Genomic DNA, 17,754 nt, shown 5'->3' with positions numbered 1-17,754 from the left:
ACTAGGCCACTGCGAGTCCTTACCCATGCAGCTGGGCTTGAACTTGGAATGAAAATACGCTGCTGGTCAGATGGTTATGCACCCTCCTATATATATATACACAGGATCTGGTACCCTAACCCTCGGGTGCCTCTGATGCAGCAGCACCCGCCGTCCGAGGTCAGCTCGCAAACCAACAACTCCCTTAACGCATATTGATGGACTAGAAAGGCGTAGTTTTATCATCCTCGCATGCTATACGCTAACTTGGTCCTATCGTCCAAATGCTTGCAGAGGCTGCTTGAGGTGACTATGCGCGTCAGGAAACACGAGCCAGCTTGTGCTTAAGAGTGCGTCACGTTCTCAAGGCTGCACCATTATTTTGTGCCTGGAAACCCCCCTTGCAACCAAGGGTTTTTCAATGTGTGGAAACGGATCGAAAGTAAGATGCAACAGTACTCTGTGCCAAATTTGTGACTAAGTTTGTTGCCATCACCCAAATAAGTAACCGCAGCAATGGCACAAGGCACTTGTATTCGTGGTTGTACAAACCCCGCATGTGTGTACACATAAGCACGTTATTTGGTGAGTGCCAAGATGAGCATGTTGATACTTGCCAATGTTCGGCGGCAGTCATCATTCGGCGAATATCGTATGTCTGGAGCCACCTTTAAGAATCCATAAGAATATACCAATATATACAGATATATGCAGATTGCAATTGTGTATATATAGAAATGTAAATAATAACCAAATACCTTTGAGCACCAAAAGGAATGACCTAGAAGGAACCACTTAGAAAACACACAATCTAGATAAACCTGAACGAATGAAATGAGTATGACAAGTTGCATAAATTTAAAAGGAAAGACAGCCCCCTGTGTATGGTGCGGAGTCCAAGAGGACGTTGAGCACAAGATCATCTGCAAAAAGTTTGAGAGAAAGTCAGATGTACTAAAAAAAGCGCACTCAAGTAGCTTGCCGCCCACCCTCAAAGACCTAGTCCAAACGACATCTACCAGGTGCTTAAAATTTTGTACATGGATATTTTATTCATGTTTATTTATTAGTTTATTTATTTATTAGGAAAATTGTGAGCATTCATTAGGAAATTTTATGCTGGGCTGGTTTCCTGTTGACTTAATTAGACAATGTATACATTTTAATATATAAATGTAAATATTTTAAAAACCTTTCTAGATACTAGTGTAAAAGAGGAACCAACGAAAAGAATTACTTTTAATTAGAATAAATATTTTCAATCATATACAATCGCCCTTTCCTCTTTGCCCTCCCCATTATAGGCAAGACAAAATGAAGGCCTTAAGAAATTAAACCCTCCCAAAAAATTTCATTTTTAGCATGGCAAGTAATTGTCGTTCTGCCAGTATGGGGTCAGCCTTAGTCACGGCGAGGATGGGAAAAATCTAAATGACTGCTGTGACAAACCTTTCAACCAAGTCACTTTATTTAATTAATATGTTTTAATTTGTATTTAAAAAAAAAAAGAAAAAAAGAGGATCTCGTAAGAAGAGGAAAATATTAAAAGTTCTACTCTAATATAACTAAACAGATTCTGGCCAATTTTGATTGTTGTTATTATTGATTAATATTAATTTATCTTACTGTTTAGTTGATGAATGCATTTTTAAAGATGAAATAGTTTAAAACAAAAACGTTTGACCTATTGATATCATGTCCAACCTATCTTACATCACTTTGAGATAAACTGTGATCTGGTGAAGAAAGTTTAATAGTGACCATTTGTTCATGATCTGAATCCTTTTCCAAATGTTCGGAGGCTGTCAGATCTCACCTGAGGTAATTGGAATTTTAAATTTAAAGTATATTTATAAAAGTTTAAATAATATAGGATTTGTGGGCCAAATGATCATTGTCAGATTTAAAAGATGTTTTTTAAATGGTTCAGTTTATAGGGTGAAGTTAAATTATACATTATTACAGTTTTCAGCTGGATAAATAAGTAATGAAATATAATTTATTCATTATTATTATTTTTGTTTATTTTAAGTTAATTTTAAAATTTTGGGTTTTCAGACAAGTTGATCACCTCGAAATCACCTTCACTGATTCACAAATCGGGAAGTCCATTTGTCCAAAACCAGTTTAAATAATTAGTATTGGAATGAGGCTATGTAGTATGATAAAAAATACAAGTATATCGTGTTGAAAGTTCTTAAGATTTTTAATCTTAAACAAAACAGAAATAGTACAAAAAGTATTGTACAGGACCAGTACATTAATTTAATTAATTCTACATTGAGCATTGAAAAATATTCATTAAACAACAACATTAAATTTAAGGCTTATTAGTTCAAATAAAACCCCACATAATAATTAATGGAGCCAAACTTGCTCAACTAGTATACAATTTCAATAAATCATTTAAATTTATGCTATTGTGATATGTAACCACAAAATATACCATTTTGTGATAATGGTCAGACACAAAATTAGAGAGAGATAAATACGTCCTTTCAGAGGATTTCGCTCCTGGAATTTATTGTTAATTAAAAGAACTTGCAAGAACTTTTTTTAATGGATTTGTATCTAATAAAAGGCGTACTTAGCAGTTTTGATTTGAAACAGTTTCGTCCTAGTTGTAGAAAATTGATATATTTTTAATGATTTATTTGTGTTTTCGTTAGAGGGAACACTCGTAGGGTAGGGGAGTTAAATAAATAGGACAGCAAGACTGAATTTTAGATGTGATTTGCATTCAACATTAAAAAGGCACGTTGAATTCATAGATTCATAAATAACTATAAAAATGTTTAAAAAAATCAATATGAATAATTTAACAACTTTTTCCGCCATTACTTCAAAGTTGCATGCTTTTAAGCCGCAGAGGCCAAAGGTTTGTCATTATTTATTCAAAAAGGCATATCGAAACGAGCCCATTATAGTTACATTTCTGCAACGATTTCCTAACATCCTTCCGATAAATTTTGTCTTTAATTGGCTATTTGAAAACACGGTAATCAAAGGTGTAGACCGTAAAACCGTTCTTGTCATTTGCCATGCATGACGTCCTCTATTCTTCACTCTACTCGGCTGGAAAATGCCCGGAACATGTCAGTTGGAAGGGATATCAGACAGTCCGCGTAGTGTTTTTGGAAGACTCGTGGTGTAGACATGTCAAAGTATGTGTTCCGCGAGGTATCGCTTCTTTTAAACGGTGGGTGGAAGATTTGGCCACAAATAAAGGTACGTCTTGAAAATCTTCTTAGTAAATTACAAAAAATACAGCTTCGAATATAAACATCAACATTATGAAAATATTTATGAATGAAAATATAATTGAAATTCAAAACGGCACAAAAATAATCTTATTTATCATTTTGCCGAGTCATTTATCACTTAATCGCCTAATTAAAAAACTCCGATTACGATTCTACTTAGACTGTACAATTTGTTCGCTTTCGTCTGCAGTGAGAGTTGATAAAATAATTTCTTTTTACATGATGATAAAGTACAGAATTACACTATTTACTTTATCGTATGATTTCTTGTTACCATTCTTCCAGTCACGCCTCATGAGTGTTTATTAATTTTCCGGTGAAAATTAGTAGATAAAACTTAAAAGTTTATTTCCAAAGAGATTCACTTTTGAAGTCCTTCCGATAATGTTTTTATAGTATTTCCTTTGGCCAAATTCGATTGACAAAAAACGAGCAGACCGACCACTGAAGATGGCGAAAAGTGAGAAAATGTTCGGAAAGGACTACTACAGGTATTTTACGAAATTTCAACATGTGGTCTGCTGGGTGATGGACCTTTTGGTCGTTACTCGTCGTTTTTAGACTGTCTATCCTCGCTGGTTTGGTCCGTCAGACGCGTTTTGCCATTTCGACATATTCAGTGTTAGATCACATGAATATTATGAAAATAAATTATTATTATACTACATAAATCGTTGTGGTCTAACTATAGCGAGACACAGTGATTAAGGCTGAGGTAAAATAGTTTTATTTATTTAAGAGTTTTTAGTTTTATTTATGAGTAAAAATCGGCTAAATTTTTTTAAAAAGTTTGATGCTTAAGAGGTCTAAAATTTTCAACAAATCCTTCCTGCTGAGGATTCTTTTACCTACTTTTTTGAAAGATTTATAAGCCTCTTAACTCGCCTCATACCTCGTGTTTTTGTCCACAGCTTTAGTTTCTTTCTCAAACTATTTTTCCAGTTCCAACTATAACACATTCCGGAGCGCCTAGTTGTGGTTCTGTTCCCATGGGTTAGATAGGTCTGCACATTAGTTGGGCAGCCTGTTCATTTTCTTCTACACTTTAAATTCCGGAACCAACCATAAAGTAACCTTTTTTCCTAAGACTATTGGGCAATTCAGGCATTTTCAGATTAGTTTGGAGCTAAAAGCTCCTGCATTTAGGGTCTTTATGACTGCCTGGCTGTCCAAAGGTTTTTGTATGTTTTTATTTGTTGCCTATACGTATTACATATGTCTTTAAGGCCATCGCAGTACCTGGAGGACACATGCCACGAGAAACCAGCCATCGTTGGCACTCAGTGCGAGGGATTAAGGTAAACTAAGGCGCGTTTTCGCCAAGAACCTACATTTGACAAAACGGTACCGTAATCGTTTAACAGCTCACTTGTTCGTGTGTGTTCGTCCTCTGTGAATCGGAATAAACGTGTTCTCTTTACTGCTGTATGTTTGTTAATTAACATAACCCTGCTAACAGGGCTCTTTTCATATTCTTTTTTATTAACTCCTGCACAAGTTGTATTGCTTGGAAGGCTGTTGGATCTAGTCCAACGGGTTTTTCCATGTAATTTGGTTCTTTTACCCCTACACCATTTCCATCTTTGATCTATTAGTGTATCATATTAGGCTCCTTCCTGATACGGGTTCTTCCAAAGATCTCTCCTACGTATAGCCACAGGGAAAGGTCTTCCAAAGTGAGTTTAAATTAGTGGATGTTGGCCTGCGAGCAGGTGAACACATGAAGCTCTGGTGTACGAACAAGGGGTTTTGCTAGGGTGTAATTTTTGACCTCTACACCTACTTCCTGTTCCATCAGTGTACCATATTAGGTATTATTCTGAAACGTGGAGTTGCCTTTCTTCCAAAGTTCTCTGTTATCTATACCACTAAGAAGGGTCTGTCAAAGTTGAGTTTTCATCTCATTTTGTCAGGAACCGTTATAGTAATCTCACTTATTTGAATTCTCTCCAGAATTGTATGATGGCTTCTCCTTTGGCTTTATTTACTTGTATCTCAGGAATCCGTCGGCACTCTCAAAAGCCACATTTTGCGCGTATATTTTGTAAGGGTGGGAGTTCGAGTGCGGTTTCCATAGACGCTGTGGAACAAGTATCGTCCTCCTTTTGTTAAGACGTGCTAGTCTTTATAGACATACTCATACGCCATCTTGGTGTTTATTGTGTCTGGAGTTATGTTGCTTATATATTTTCTCGATTTGTACTTTTGTTACTTAGTTTCTTTGAGAACGTTAAGGCTTCATCTTATAGACTGGGTGCTTTGAAGTCCATTGTCTTGTAAAAGGTATGAGGGATGTTTTCTCATGTTTGATATTTAAACCCATTTTCTCACACCATCTTTCTACCAAGTTTAGGGCGTTTTACATCTGAGTTGATAGTGCCATCGAATTTTCCCCTTGATAACTTATTCCTTATAAGAATATTTATTCTTCTGTACTTCCTTCGTGATTGTTCGCTTATTTTTAGATCGTTTTTAAGGTGTATGTTCCTGAAAAACACCTTAGAAACGATCTAAGAATAAGAATAATTTATTTATAAATAAATACATTCCACAAAAATAATATTATTGAGAACATCTAATTAATTTTTTAATTCACCTTCTATTTCGTGAAAGTTGAAAACCTCGGCCTAAGGTTAGACACAAATAAACGTTACAAAATCTTTCGACGTATTTTGGAATAATATGTATTCAATTAAAGTTTAACATGTATTCAGTTTTAAAAATCGTGCTCTCCAACAATATTAGCAACTTAAATTCACAAGTTTTCGTGGTCCGCTTGACCAATTAATATCTTTCAGTTAATTAAGGTTTTTAGTTGAGAGAAACTGTCACGAGAGGGATTCGAACCCACGACCTTCGGCTGGATACGCCGCTGCTCTACCACCTGAGCTATCGAGACCTCGATCCACTTGGACACTAACTTCCCAACTCAACCCCACCTTTCGATTTTCCCTCCTTTTTGCCATTTTTCAAATGTCATGTAATCTATTTGACGACAAATGAAATGCCCACAGAGAGCTTTAGTGAAGGTATATCTTTCAGTTAAGTAAGGTTTTTAATTGAGATAAAAAAGTCAGTGTGAATATTAACAACATTATTTTTATAGAAACGAAGACATAGCTGAGATTTGAAGGGTTTTTAGAACGAAATTTGAGGAAAGTGGCACAAAATACCAAACATTTGCAAAATAGCTGAAGATTAATTAAATGTATGCAATTAAAAAATATCAACTAGTGCCTATCAAGTGAATTCTGTTTTATATGAGGAATAAAATACAATTTCGTTTGAATAGTAATTATACTATGCAATATAAACAAGGCCTTGAGAGAAAAATTGTACGAGCTACTTTATATCTCTATTTCAGATTGTTGCTAGATCTTATAGTCTATTGGTTTCACTCGGTAGTTGATGTGATTTATAGGCAGTAGAAAAACTGCAATTGCCCTATACAGCAAATAAAGAATAGCGGGCGTCGGTGGCCGCAACGGTTAGGCGTGGACTCGGCGCTCATCACTGTAAGGTAAAGGTCCCGGGTTCGAATCCAGCACCTGCATTCGAACCCGGCATACTTAAAAATGGGCTTTTTTTCAAAAACATCGGCACCCCGAGGGTTCATACGACCCTCGTTAAAAAAAGAAAAAAAAATCATGTTAGATTAAATTCTATTTTAAAATCCATCACCAAAATAAAGGATTCTGTGAGTTTAAGAAAACAATAATTACGGAGAAACCTAAATTAGACATGGATTAGAAATTTTAAAACAATAAAGTTGAGAAAAATAATTTAAATTGTATATTTTTGATAATGGTCCACAAATCTGTTACGTTTGACAATTCCGGTGTGATAGTTGATAGTTTTCTTTATAGAAAAATTAACTTCCTTTGGGAGTCGTTATCGTATAGAGTAGACCTAACAACAGGAATATTAACGATAGTGAATTGCCAGGGAAATTTTGCAGGGCAATTATATTTCAATAATTGGTTTATGACCATTTTGACCAAGGGGTCTGTTATGTCAAAAAACCTTTCAAAATTTTATAATTGATAATCACATAGGATATCTATTGTATCATCCATGGTCATTATAATGTAGAGAAAGGCAAATGATAATGGTCTTCAGTATATTTACGGCATATCGATAAAAAAAGTTGTGAACAAAGATAAAAAGTTGCGAGATTTGTTTCTCTGATTATTTATTACCTAATCAGCTCAAACAACCCAAATAAAAACAAAACAGATTTTTTTACCTTGATTTGCACAGTAGGATAAAGGTCAACAAGAACTATTGTACGTTACGAAGAAATCTTCTGCCTGATTTAACTTTGGACAAACTATCCAACCAATAATCTCTACTGTTTGGACATTCGTGGGGCAATGACAAGTACTGGAGGATGGCCGAACAACTCAAAATTTGGACCACTACTTGGTTCTTTACAGCTGATCTCCCATTGCATTCAAACACCTTAACTTTCACATAAAGTTCATGTGGTAATCCTCTCCGCGGTGACCGAGTGGTTAGGGCGACTCGTGTTTGCCAAACTAGTTCTAGGATCGAAACCCGGCACTACACATGCACTGTTAATTAAGATTAGTATGAAGTGGTTTGAACCCTAATCCGCGATACCCAACGAGTAGTTGGACTTTAAGCCTTCTTGTAAGAAAAGAATTATTTACTCATTCTCCCCATACTTTGCTTACTTCTATCCGCAACTTCTAATCTCATCTTTATTTCCAAGAACCCTGGCTTCGGCACTGGAGTATCGAGGTTTATACGTAGTTTTACTCTTAATCTACAAATTGTCACTTGTATATTTATATAACACCCCAATTCCTCCAGCGAATAGTGTACGATATTTTGGATTATACCTGGGCAAAAGGCTTACGCGGAACATACAAACGAACTGACTGTAACTTGAGATATAACGTGTTGAAAAGACTACATGAAAATCAAAATTGACATTGTGCAATAAAAATGTATATACTGTCATCCTCGCACAATTTGAACCTATAGGCTTGAACAGTACGTTTCAATCTCAAAAAATTCAAATCCTCCAATCCAAAATCCTAGGCACGATAGTCGATGTTCCAATCTAAGTCACCAATCATACTATCCACTCCAATCTAAAAAGAGCTGAAGTCCCTAAACTGGTCCAGTCCCGAACTATAGATTTCACTCCAAACTGTATTCTCATCGCAAACAATAAACCTGCAACCTTTGCAGCTCAACGCTTCCTTCCAATGTAATCCAGGGAAAGGTGGCCGCGTGAACGTCCATAATGGAAATTATGGAGTGACCAATCGCCCCTCAGACCAACACATCAGCAAAGTCTGGCACAAATTTGAACCTATAGGCTTGAACAGTACGTTTCAATCTCAGAAAATTCAAATCTTCCAAACCAAAATCCTAGGCACGATAGTTGATGCTCCAATCTAAATCACCAATCATACTATCCACTCCAATCTAAAAAGACCTGAAGTCCTAAACTGGTCCAGGCCCGCAACTATAGATTTCACTCCAAACTGTAATTCCATCGTAAACTATAAACCCGCAACCTTTGCAGCTCAACTCTTCCTTCCAATGCAATCCAGGGAAAGGTGGCCGCGTGAACGTCGGTATACTACCTTAATGGAAATTACGGAGTAACCAAACGCCCCTCAGACCAACACATCAGCATAGTCTGGTGGGTCCAGACGCCCGCCCATCACCTTAATCAACAAAACCCTAATCCCTAAATATCCTTGCCTTAATCGTACGATAGCCTTCTACCCGTCACTCTATCGGTTCAAACTTAAACATTGAACAGTTTTGACAATAAATTCTTCTTTTTCTTTTAAAGTCTTCTTCGAGCGATTACTCAACTTGGATTAAATTTAAATCTTATCACGCCAGACATGTACATATGAAATATTGTGTGTTTGCATGTGTATGTACATATATTCTGTGAATATCTTCATTTTCGCTCGTTACATTTTGTAAGCAGTTATAAAAGAAAAAGAAAACATGGTCAAATTCATCGTAACAGCTTATCCGCCTAAATCCGATTACCAATATTCCTCGCAGGTAATAAAAACAGGAAAAGTCTTAAAAGTAAAGTACAGTTATTCACTGTCGTCGTCCAGACCATACTTTTAATTTTCGTCTGGGAATTTTTTCTCTGCCCTGAAATCCAGGTATAATATCTAAACGGGACTTATTAAATGAAATTTACGATTCAAAATTTCTGACAATTACAATTAATTAAGGTAATATATTAATAGGTCAAGCGGACCACGAAATTAGTGAATTTAATGGTTAAAAATGAAGTATACTTCACTAAAGCTCTCCGTGGCTATTTCATTTGTCGCCGAGAATCAAATAGATTACACGACATTTGAAAAATGGCAAAAAGGAGGGAAAATTCAAAAGGTGCGGTTGAGATGGGAAGTTGGTGTCCGAGTGGATCGAAATCACGATAGCTCAAGTGGTAGAGCAGCGGCGTATCAAGCCGAAGATCGTGGGTTCGAATCCCGCTCGTGCCATTGACTTTTTTATCTCAACTAAAAACCTTAATTAATTGTAATATATTAATTGGTCAAGCGGACCACGAAATTAGTGAATTTCTGACAATATGAGATATATTGTTGAGGTTTGCTGGGTGATTAAGCTGCAATTTGGTCTCTACAATTAGTTCAATTGATGGCGACTTATACTCGCTGGTCTGTCTGACGTCGTCTTTCGATTTCGTCATCTTCAGAATTGGGTTTGTCCGAACTTATAAAAGGGCAAGACGGCGATGGTTATTTTGGAAATCCTAGGTTATTTTGTTGTTGTGAGGTAACAAGTTCTAAGATCTTTCCATGGTCTGAGGGATGATGAACCTGACCCATCCCATTTGATCTACCTATTCTCGCTGGTTTTGTCTAGACACGTTTCGCAACTTTACCATCTTTAGTAGTGGGCCTCAGTGGACTATCAGGGAAATTATAGATCATCCAATACTTGACTTATTTAATTTCATTGCAACTATTGAAGTGTCTAGACGCTTCTGGCAACCAAAACAGCAAAGGCTGACCAAAACTGATCAGTAACAACCAATAACAAGTTCTTTTGCAGGTCGTCCATTCTCCCAATGTGATTTCCTCCCCAAATTTGAGCTACAGTCGTTGTTACAATGGTAACTGGATCATAATTCAATGATTCTTTGTACTATTAAATGTATTCAGTGTTGGGTTAATAATAACCAGAAATTATAGTACATTCTATAATTGTCCTAGAGTTGGAAGTCCTAGAAAACCTCTAAATTTAGAATTGATGCTATTGTGTTATATAGCCAAAAAAATATAAATACTATTTCAAGATAAAGGTCAGATAGCTATTAAAGAATAAGAGAAATATACCCTATTCTTAAACGATTGCTCTTCTACGGTTTTCTTTGGTTGACAAGTAAGATCTTTTCAATTTTTATGTACTCACAACTCAAGTTGTACTTAGCTGTCGTGATGTGAAAGTTTCTTCCCATAGTAACTGATCGCATATACAATTAGTTGAATATTTTGTGAATTATAAACGCTTTGTGTTTTTGTAGAATGAATCGTCCGACAGTTGGAAGTCATGGAAAGGACCTAAATTTACAAGTCACTTCAGGAATGCGGATCAGTGGATGGAGAGCAGAAGGACGGACGAGGGCGCCGAATCTCTTTGGAGGATCCATGACAAACTCTACGATCTGAGCAGTTGGGTTAACAACCACCCAGGTGGTTCCGACTGGATAAAAATGACACAGGTTTGTTTGTTTTTTTATTTTGTATGTACATATATAGTTTCATACGGTAACGTTTATAGGGTACCGACATAACCGAGGCCTTCGAAGCACATCACATTTCAAACAAGGCGCCACAAATTCTGCCCAAGTTCTATGTTAGGGACGCCAAAACGCCGAGGAACGCTCCTTTTACTTTTAATCCCGATGGCTTTTACAATAAGCTCAAAGCCAAAGTTAGAGTGGAAATTGCAAAATTACCACCAGGACCGACAACTCAGTGAGAATGATGTTTTACAAATCAAAAAGATAGTTAATAAACGAAACAAATATTTAAAGATCTCTCAGGATGGTTGATGGACTGGCGTTAGCTGCGGTTCTTCTTTCTGTGTTAGCCGCTACGATGGAAAGCCTGCTTGTCGCTACTTTAGCAGGGCTGGCCATAACGACGTGTACTGTCTGCGCGCACAATTTCTTCCATCAGAAAGATTCTTGGAGGATGTACCTTTTCTCCTTATCAGGGCTATCAGTAAGGTAGAAAATAGTTTTAAAAAAACATGTATTTATAGTTAACATTATCCATCATTCTTGTCTGCCAAACTATATTAAATGTCAGACGCGTTTCTGCACGCTGACACAGTGGGTTTAGCCGCAATGATCGGATGCTACACTACAGGCATATACTCCCTGAAGACATGAAAAAATCTCACTACACACACCCACACATATATAAATATAAATATATATATATATAAATATATATATGTATATGTATATGAATATGTATATGTATATGTATATGTATATGTATATGTATATGTATATGTATATGTATATGTATATGCATATGTATATGTATATATATATGTTTAATAAAAACAACTGGTCTGTAATTTTTAAGAAGTCAATTATGGTCAAGGAATCCTTAACTTTGCCAACATTTTGGTATGGCGAGCATCATGCTTTTATCAACTGTCCAATCCATTAAATCCATTTAATTCTCCGTCGCTGCACTGCGATTTAATTAAATATGCAATTACTTAGTTGTAATAATTTTTTGTAACATTTTAAAAATAAAATATTTAATACCATCTGCATTCGTTATGTAATCTTATGATTCATATTTACAATAACATTGGCACATAATCTCTTGAGTGGAGTTTGCAACCTTTGTTGCTCTCCCAAATTTTTTTAAGATCTCTAATTTAGTCATCTGAAGGGATTATAGGGATGGGTTATGTTGGACATGGGTTGGGTAATGGGTTGGAGTGGGTAAAGTTATCGTGGAACCTAGAAAATTTGGTTGGGATTAATTTATTTACAAAGAGTCTCGTGAGGTCGTTAGGGGTGATATTGGAGACATAACAGGAAGCGCTAACTACGATTCTGAGAATTTTGGATTTGGCGGATTGAATTCGCTGGATATTGGTAGGTTTAACAGTGCCCCATAGTTTCAGTCCCCATTTCCAAATCGGTTTCAGTATATTTTGTAGAGTGTATTTTGTTTTTTGTCGATATGTTAGATTTGCATCCAAGTAGTCCATAGTTACAGTCTTTTTATTTGTGTGCCGGTTCCAGGTTAGAAGCCAAAATAGAACCCATAGCGTATGCAGCCGGTTTTAGGGATAGGAATGCTGTAGAAGAATTTTGTGTAAGGGATGCTGCTCCGGAAGGTAAAGGAAACATGGGTTTGTTTTAATTAATGTTTTTCCTCCAAAGTTTACTCCATTCGGCTCTTCGTAGGATGTGTGTTTCCTCCGTGGCAATTGCTGGATCGGGATCAGAGGATAGCTATGTGGTCAGCAAAGGAATCAAATATGGTAGAGGGATGTTGGGATATGTGAGGTGTAAAGGTAGTACAGTATTGGTCCGAGCACACAGCCCTGTGGCACTCTCGCTCCCGCAGGGCAGTAGTCGGAGTAATCTTGGTAAACTTGAAAGAATACCCAGGTTCAACACTGAAGATAACAAATTGTCGAAATCCGTCCGATAGACTAATCAGAGAGAATAGGCAGACTAAAAACCACGAAATTACAAATAAAAGTATTTTTTATTTATTCTAGAGATTTGTTTTCATTTAGAAAATATTGCCTGCGGCATATGCAAAACCACATTGATACTTAAAGAAAAGAGAATAGTAGGAACTTCAAGCAGAAAATGTTCACGTTCACATGATTTCTTCATGAAAACAATAGGCACGAAGGTTATTATTTGATAATTACCTTGTTTTTTCTTGTTTTTTTTTTCCAGAGAGTGGCGCATCTCCCATGCTCTGTCCCACCATCTATTCACCAACACCAAGTACGATTTGGAGGTCATGCTGTTCGAGCCTATACTTATGTGGCTACCGGATCCGAACAAGACTTTCATAGCTAGATTCGTCTCCTGGCTCTACTCGCCGATCGTGTACCTATTTATATTCCATGTCCAGATGGTTTCTAGGTAAATTAAATTACAAATTGGCCATTCTTTTTACCATTTACATGTAAGCCACGAAGAAGACATTTTCGTTCGTCATTTCTAACACGAAGAAATGTGAAAACACAATTTAAGAATTAAATGTTTTAATCTTTCCACGAAAGTACGCACATTGGAGAATAATATCGCCCGTCAGAAGGTTCTGTTCGATGCTTCTTTTAACTCTCTCATTTCTAAAGAAGAAGGGTTGTGTGAAGAGAAAATCAAATTAGCAGAAGAAAAAACCAAATTTGTTAACACCGTGTAGAAATTTGTGGTGATTAGTGACCGTTAGTCGATGATTATTCGGAAATCGTGAGATGCGGTTTGGTGTGATGTAGGTTTCAGAAAAACATTTTCTTTATCGTGCCAACGTTTCGATCTTTATTGAGATCATCTTCAGGGCTCAAAGTGTTTGTCTTCTGTGCAATTGTGCCATTCTTGCGTGTCGTGTTGAGAGTGCCCTGAAGATGATCTCAATAAAGATCGAAACGTAGGGACGATAAAGAAAATGTTTTTCTGAAACCTACATCACACCAGACCGCATCTCACGATTTCTGAATAATTGTTAACACCATTCGCAATAAAGATAAAGAAATAAATAAAGTTACGGATTTACTCGATTGGAATTTATCCTCATCTTTAATGTTTCGACCCAGACCTCTTCTCATATAAATAATGCTGCAATTTTAATTAAATCACCACCTAAATAGTATAAAGTTTCCTCATGAACAAATATCAACAATCTTGGTAAAATTAGCGAATCAAAGATTATTTAATGAGCAATTACTTTTCGGAATAATTGAAATGAAGAATAAAGTTCTTGGGCCCAATCGGCTATCTAATAAAATTCCTTCGCTCATCGATTTTGTCGATAGCTACAATGAGACCCAGATATTGACGAAAGCTGTAGTTAAATAATTAAGGATTATCTGTGACAATTTGCATCGGGTATTCCTTTAAACTAACTTCAATAGCGATTCACCATCTCATCCAAAGTCTATAGATTTTTTTTTAATATCAAAAACAATTAATTCTTTAGATAGTTATGATGATTCTTTAGATAATTAATTATTTCGCTAGATATGGTTAATTTGGTCTTAGCTGATCAAAGAGCAATTATTCAAAGCGTTTTATAGTTTTTATTGTGGGAAAAGTTTGGTTGAGATGAAAAGATAAGTGCCACGAGCGGGACTGGAACCTACTCTAGCCGAAGGTCGTGGGTTCGAGCCCCGCTGGTGGCACTAATCTTTTCATCCCGACCACACACTACACAAACATTATAAATCACTTTGATTAATTTTTTAGATTTGGTCGACTTTACGTCAAGTGTTTATATTATCCATTATAGCAGGGATCAATGATATCGACTATAGTTTGTTGGCCTCTTTGAAAATATTTTTTTTTCAGATTCTTCACTTATCACCATAACTTAATTTTATAATTACAATTAATTAATCTCTCTAATATCGATCCACTCGGACACCAACTTCCCGTCTCAACACCACCTTTTGAATTTTCCCTCCTTTTCGCCATTTTTCAAATGTCGTGTAATCTATTTGATTCTCGGCGACAAATTAAATGGCCCCGGAGAACTTTAGTGAAGTATACTTCATTTTGCTTATTTCATCTATTAGGTTTCGTGGTCTGATTGACCAAATAAATTCTTTTCAATTAATTAATCTTTAATTAAGGTTTTGGTCGAAGTCACGATAGGTCAAGTGGTAGAGCAGCGGCGTATTCAGCCGAAGGTCGTGGGTTCGAATCCCGCTCGTGACACTGACTTTTTTATCTCAACCAAAACCTTAATTAAACATTAATTAATTGAAAAGAATTTATTTGGTCAATCGAATGGTTAGGGATGTATTATTATTCCCTTCTAAAAATACCAGTATTGAGGATTTTTGGATTATTATAAATTTCAAAGGTTTTTATGGTTATTCTTGGTTCCTACTATTTACCTCCTGGCTAGAAAGACATAGTTTTTAATGAGTTTTTTTGACAATTTTGAGTTTACTTTAAGAAAGTATGAAAATAGAAATTGTCTGGTTTGTGCCGATTATAACTTGCATTCGGATGGATCATTGATTGCTGAAACTTTGAATAAGTTGTGCCCCTGTTAGGCATTGATCACCACAACTCAGTATATCGTATGGGAAGAATTCTTAGCTTCATTTTTAGTGAAAGTTGCACATCAGTCATGAATGATTGCAATTCCCTTGAATCCATTGAACCGTACCATCCGGCCCTTGACGTGTTTTTTCCCCTTGATGGCCATATCAAATGCTATAAAACAGGGATTCGGATTTTTCTTACAACTTTAGTAAAACTAATTATGAGCACTTAACATGGCTTTTGGGTTTTGAACTTTACTCTTTTGAGCTGGATTTGGAGTTTAATGAGTTTATAGTTATAGATTTCTGAATATGTTACTACAATTACATGTGCCGACATTCCGATACGAAAATAACAGGTTTCCCCGAGGTGCGTTGTACTTTTTTGGTGGAACTCCATCAATAAAGCCTTTAGAACTGTTCATGCTGCCTTCTTACTGTTCATTAGTTTATTTGGAAAGCTTTTCACTTAGCAAAAGCAAGTGCCTAACTTCAGCCTTATCCTAATCTTACATTTTACATCTAATGAATGAAATAATTACATTTAATGAAAAGAAAATAATATAAACCAGCTAACATGAATATGTACTCTTTTATGTTATTATATCTCATCTTACCTGGTTTATATTACTTTATTTTCATTCCCCATTGGTTCTCAAGTGAGGTAATTATACTATAAACTTATCAAAAATAAAAACAGATTGTACAAAAAGTATAAAACTAGCATAGTATCCTTCATTATCAGTTAAATAAAGAAGATTATGCTAGTTATGCTTCTGTTAGAATTGAAGTGAAGAATTGTATTGCGAAAGATTATGATGTTTTTGAAACTTAAGCGGAGCTGAATACTCAGTAGCGTGCTAAGGAGTGCTTGTCGTATGTTCATGATAAAAGGAAGGCAAATCTATATCCAATTTCTTTGGTGTCGGGTGGTAAAGCATTGACTGATGATTACCAACTTGCTGTGAAATTGGCTGAACTCTTTAGTTCATGTTTTAAGGAATCTAATTATTCTGTGCCCAATATGGAATTTCTGGTTGGCTCTATATTGCTTCATCAGATTACAGTGGATAAAAAGTAGTTATGGAAAAGTTACAATTTAAGCGCTTAGGAAACGTGCCGCTTCTTTGGCTGCTCCGTTGGCCATATTGTTTTCAAATATTTTGGACTCCGGTATATTCCCGGTTCTCTGGAAGGATTCTTATTTGGTCTCAAAAGGTAGCAGAAGTGATGTTTCAAACTACTATCTTCCTGTAATCTTAATGATATTTCACAACTTCTGGCGTCGATCGTGGCTGATACTTTGCATCATTTTGACTGATGTACTGACTCTTGTGCAACAGCTGTTCACAAGAAACCCTTCTCCACATCAGTCCTCCAGGGCCTCGCTGGAGTATTTGCTACTACCACCAAGATCTGCACCGGCGATGGCTCCAGGCGGGCTCACGCCCCGACCCTTCTGCTCACATCGCCGCGACCCTCTTACTCATCAGGGCATAACGGCGCCTCTCGCGAGAGGCCCGCTTTGCCTCTGACGGCAGAGTGTACGCACGTCGCTAGAGCGCCATTTTCAGGCCTAGTTGCTTCGGCAGGTGAGTTGTTACACACTCCTTAGCGAATTCCGACTTCCATGGCCACCGTCCTGCTGTCTTAAGGGATGGTAACCCATGTCTTAAGCAACCGACGCCTTTCATGGGTTCACATGAGCGTCGATTCAGGGTCCTTAACTCTGCGTTTGGTTCATCCCACAGCGCCAGTTCTGCTTACCAAAATTGGCCCACTTTGCACTCTGATCCGATTCCCGCGGCTTCACTTTCAAGCAAGCCGGGGATCTCATCTATTTGGAGTTTGAGAATAGGTTGAGGTCGTTTCGACCCCAAGGCCACTAATCATTCGCTCTACCGGATGAGACTCGTCTCAACCGAGCGCAAGCTATCCTGAGGGAAACTTCAGAGGGAACCAGCTACTAGATGGTTCGATTGGTCTTTCGCCACTATACCCAGCCCCGACGATCGATTTGCACGTCAGAATCGCTGCGGACCTCCACCAGGGTTTCCCCTGGCTTCGTCCTGGCCAGGCATAGTTCACCATCTTTCGGGTATCAGCGTGTGCGCTACAGGTGCGCCTCCACTCGTAACGAGAAAGAGACGCCCCGGGAGTGCGGGGCGCCGCCTGCGAAGGACGGACGCCCATCTTCCCTCGG

At 37.0% G+C, this 17,754-nt stretch overlaps 1 protein-coding gene across 2 annotated transcripts; it reads left to right on the top strand.

The window, feature by feature from the left end:
• The first annotated feature begins 1,691 nt into the window (after positions 1-1,691).
• On the top strand, positions 1,692-13,441 carry LOC106661542 (cytochrome b5-related protein-like). 2 transcript variants are annotated; one of them, XM_024227474.1, is made up of 5 exons: positions 1,692-1,800; positions 10,807-11,004; positions 11,064-11,260; positions 11,320-11,514; positions 13,231-13,441. In XM_024227474.1, exons 1-5 carry the CDS (start codon positions 1,771-1,773, stop codon positions 13,424-13,426), a joined length of 816 nt encoding a protein of 271 aa, XP_024083242.1. In that variant the 5' UTR covers positions 1,692-1,770; the 3' UTR covers positions 13,427-13,441. The 2 variants fall into 2 exon arrangements, with proteins under 2 accessions (XP_024083242.1, XP_024083241.1); XM_024227473.1 differs by lacking the exon at positions 1,692-1,800 and adding an exon at positions 3,083-3,207.
• The last annotated feature ends 4,313 nt before the right edge of the window (positions 13,442-17,754 follow it).

This window comes from Cimex lectularius, unplaced genomic scaffold (assembly GCF_000648675.2).
Source record: "Cimex lectularius strain Harlan isolate CLEC.00 unplaced genomic scaffold, Clec_2.1 scaffold18, whole genome shotgun sequence".
Taxonomy (NCBI): Eukaryota; Metazoa; Arthropoda; class Insecta; order Hemiptera; family Cimicidae; genus Cimex; species Cimex lectularius.
This window is presented reverse-complemented; position numbering and strand designations above follow the sequence as displayed.

What these genes read in the sequence shown, in the direction of transcription:
- LOC106661542 (XM_024227473.1), top strand. Translation starts at nt 3,136, where the DNA reads ATGTCAAAGTATGTGTTCCGCGAGGTATCGCTTCTTTTAAACGGTGGG. An exon ending in ACTGGATAAAAATGACACAG is followed by an intron (nt 11,005 to 11,063) that starts GTTTGTTTGTTT and finishes TAACGTTTATAG; the next exon opens with GGTACCGACATAACCGAGGC. An exon ending in TTATCAGGGCTATCAGTAAG is followed by an intron (nt 11,515 to 13,230) that starts GTAGAAAATAGT and finishes TTTTTTTTCCAG; the next exon opens with AGAGTGGCGCATCTCCCATG.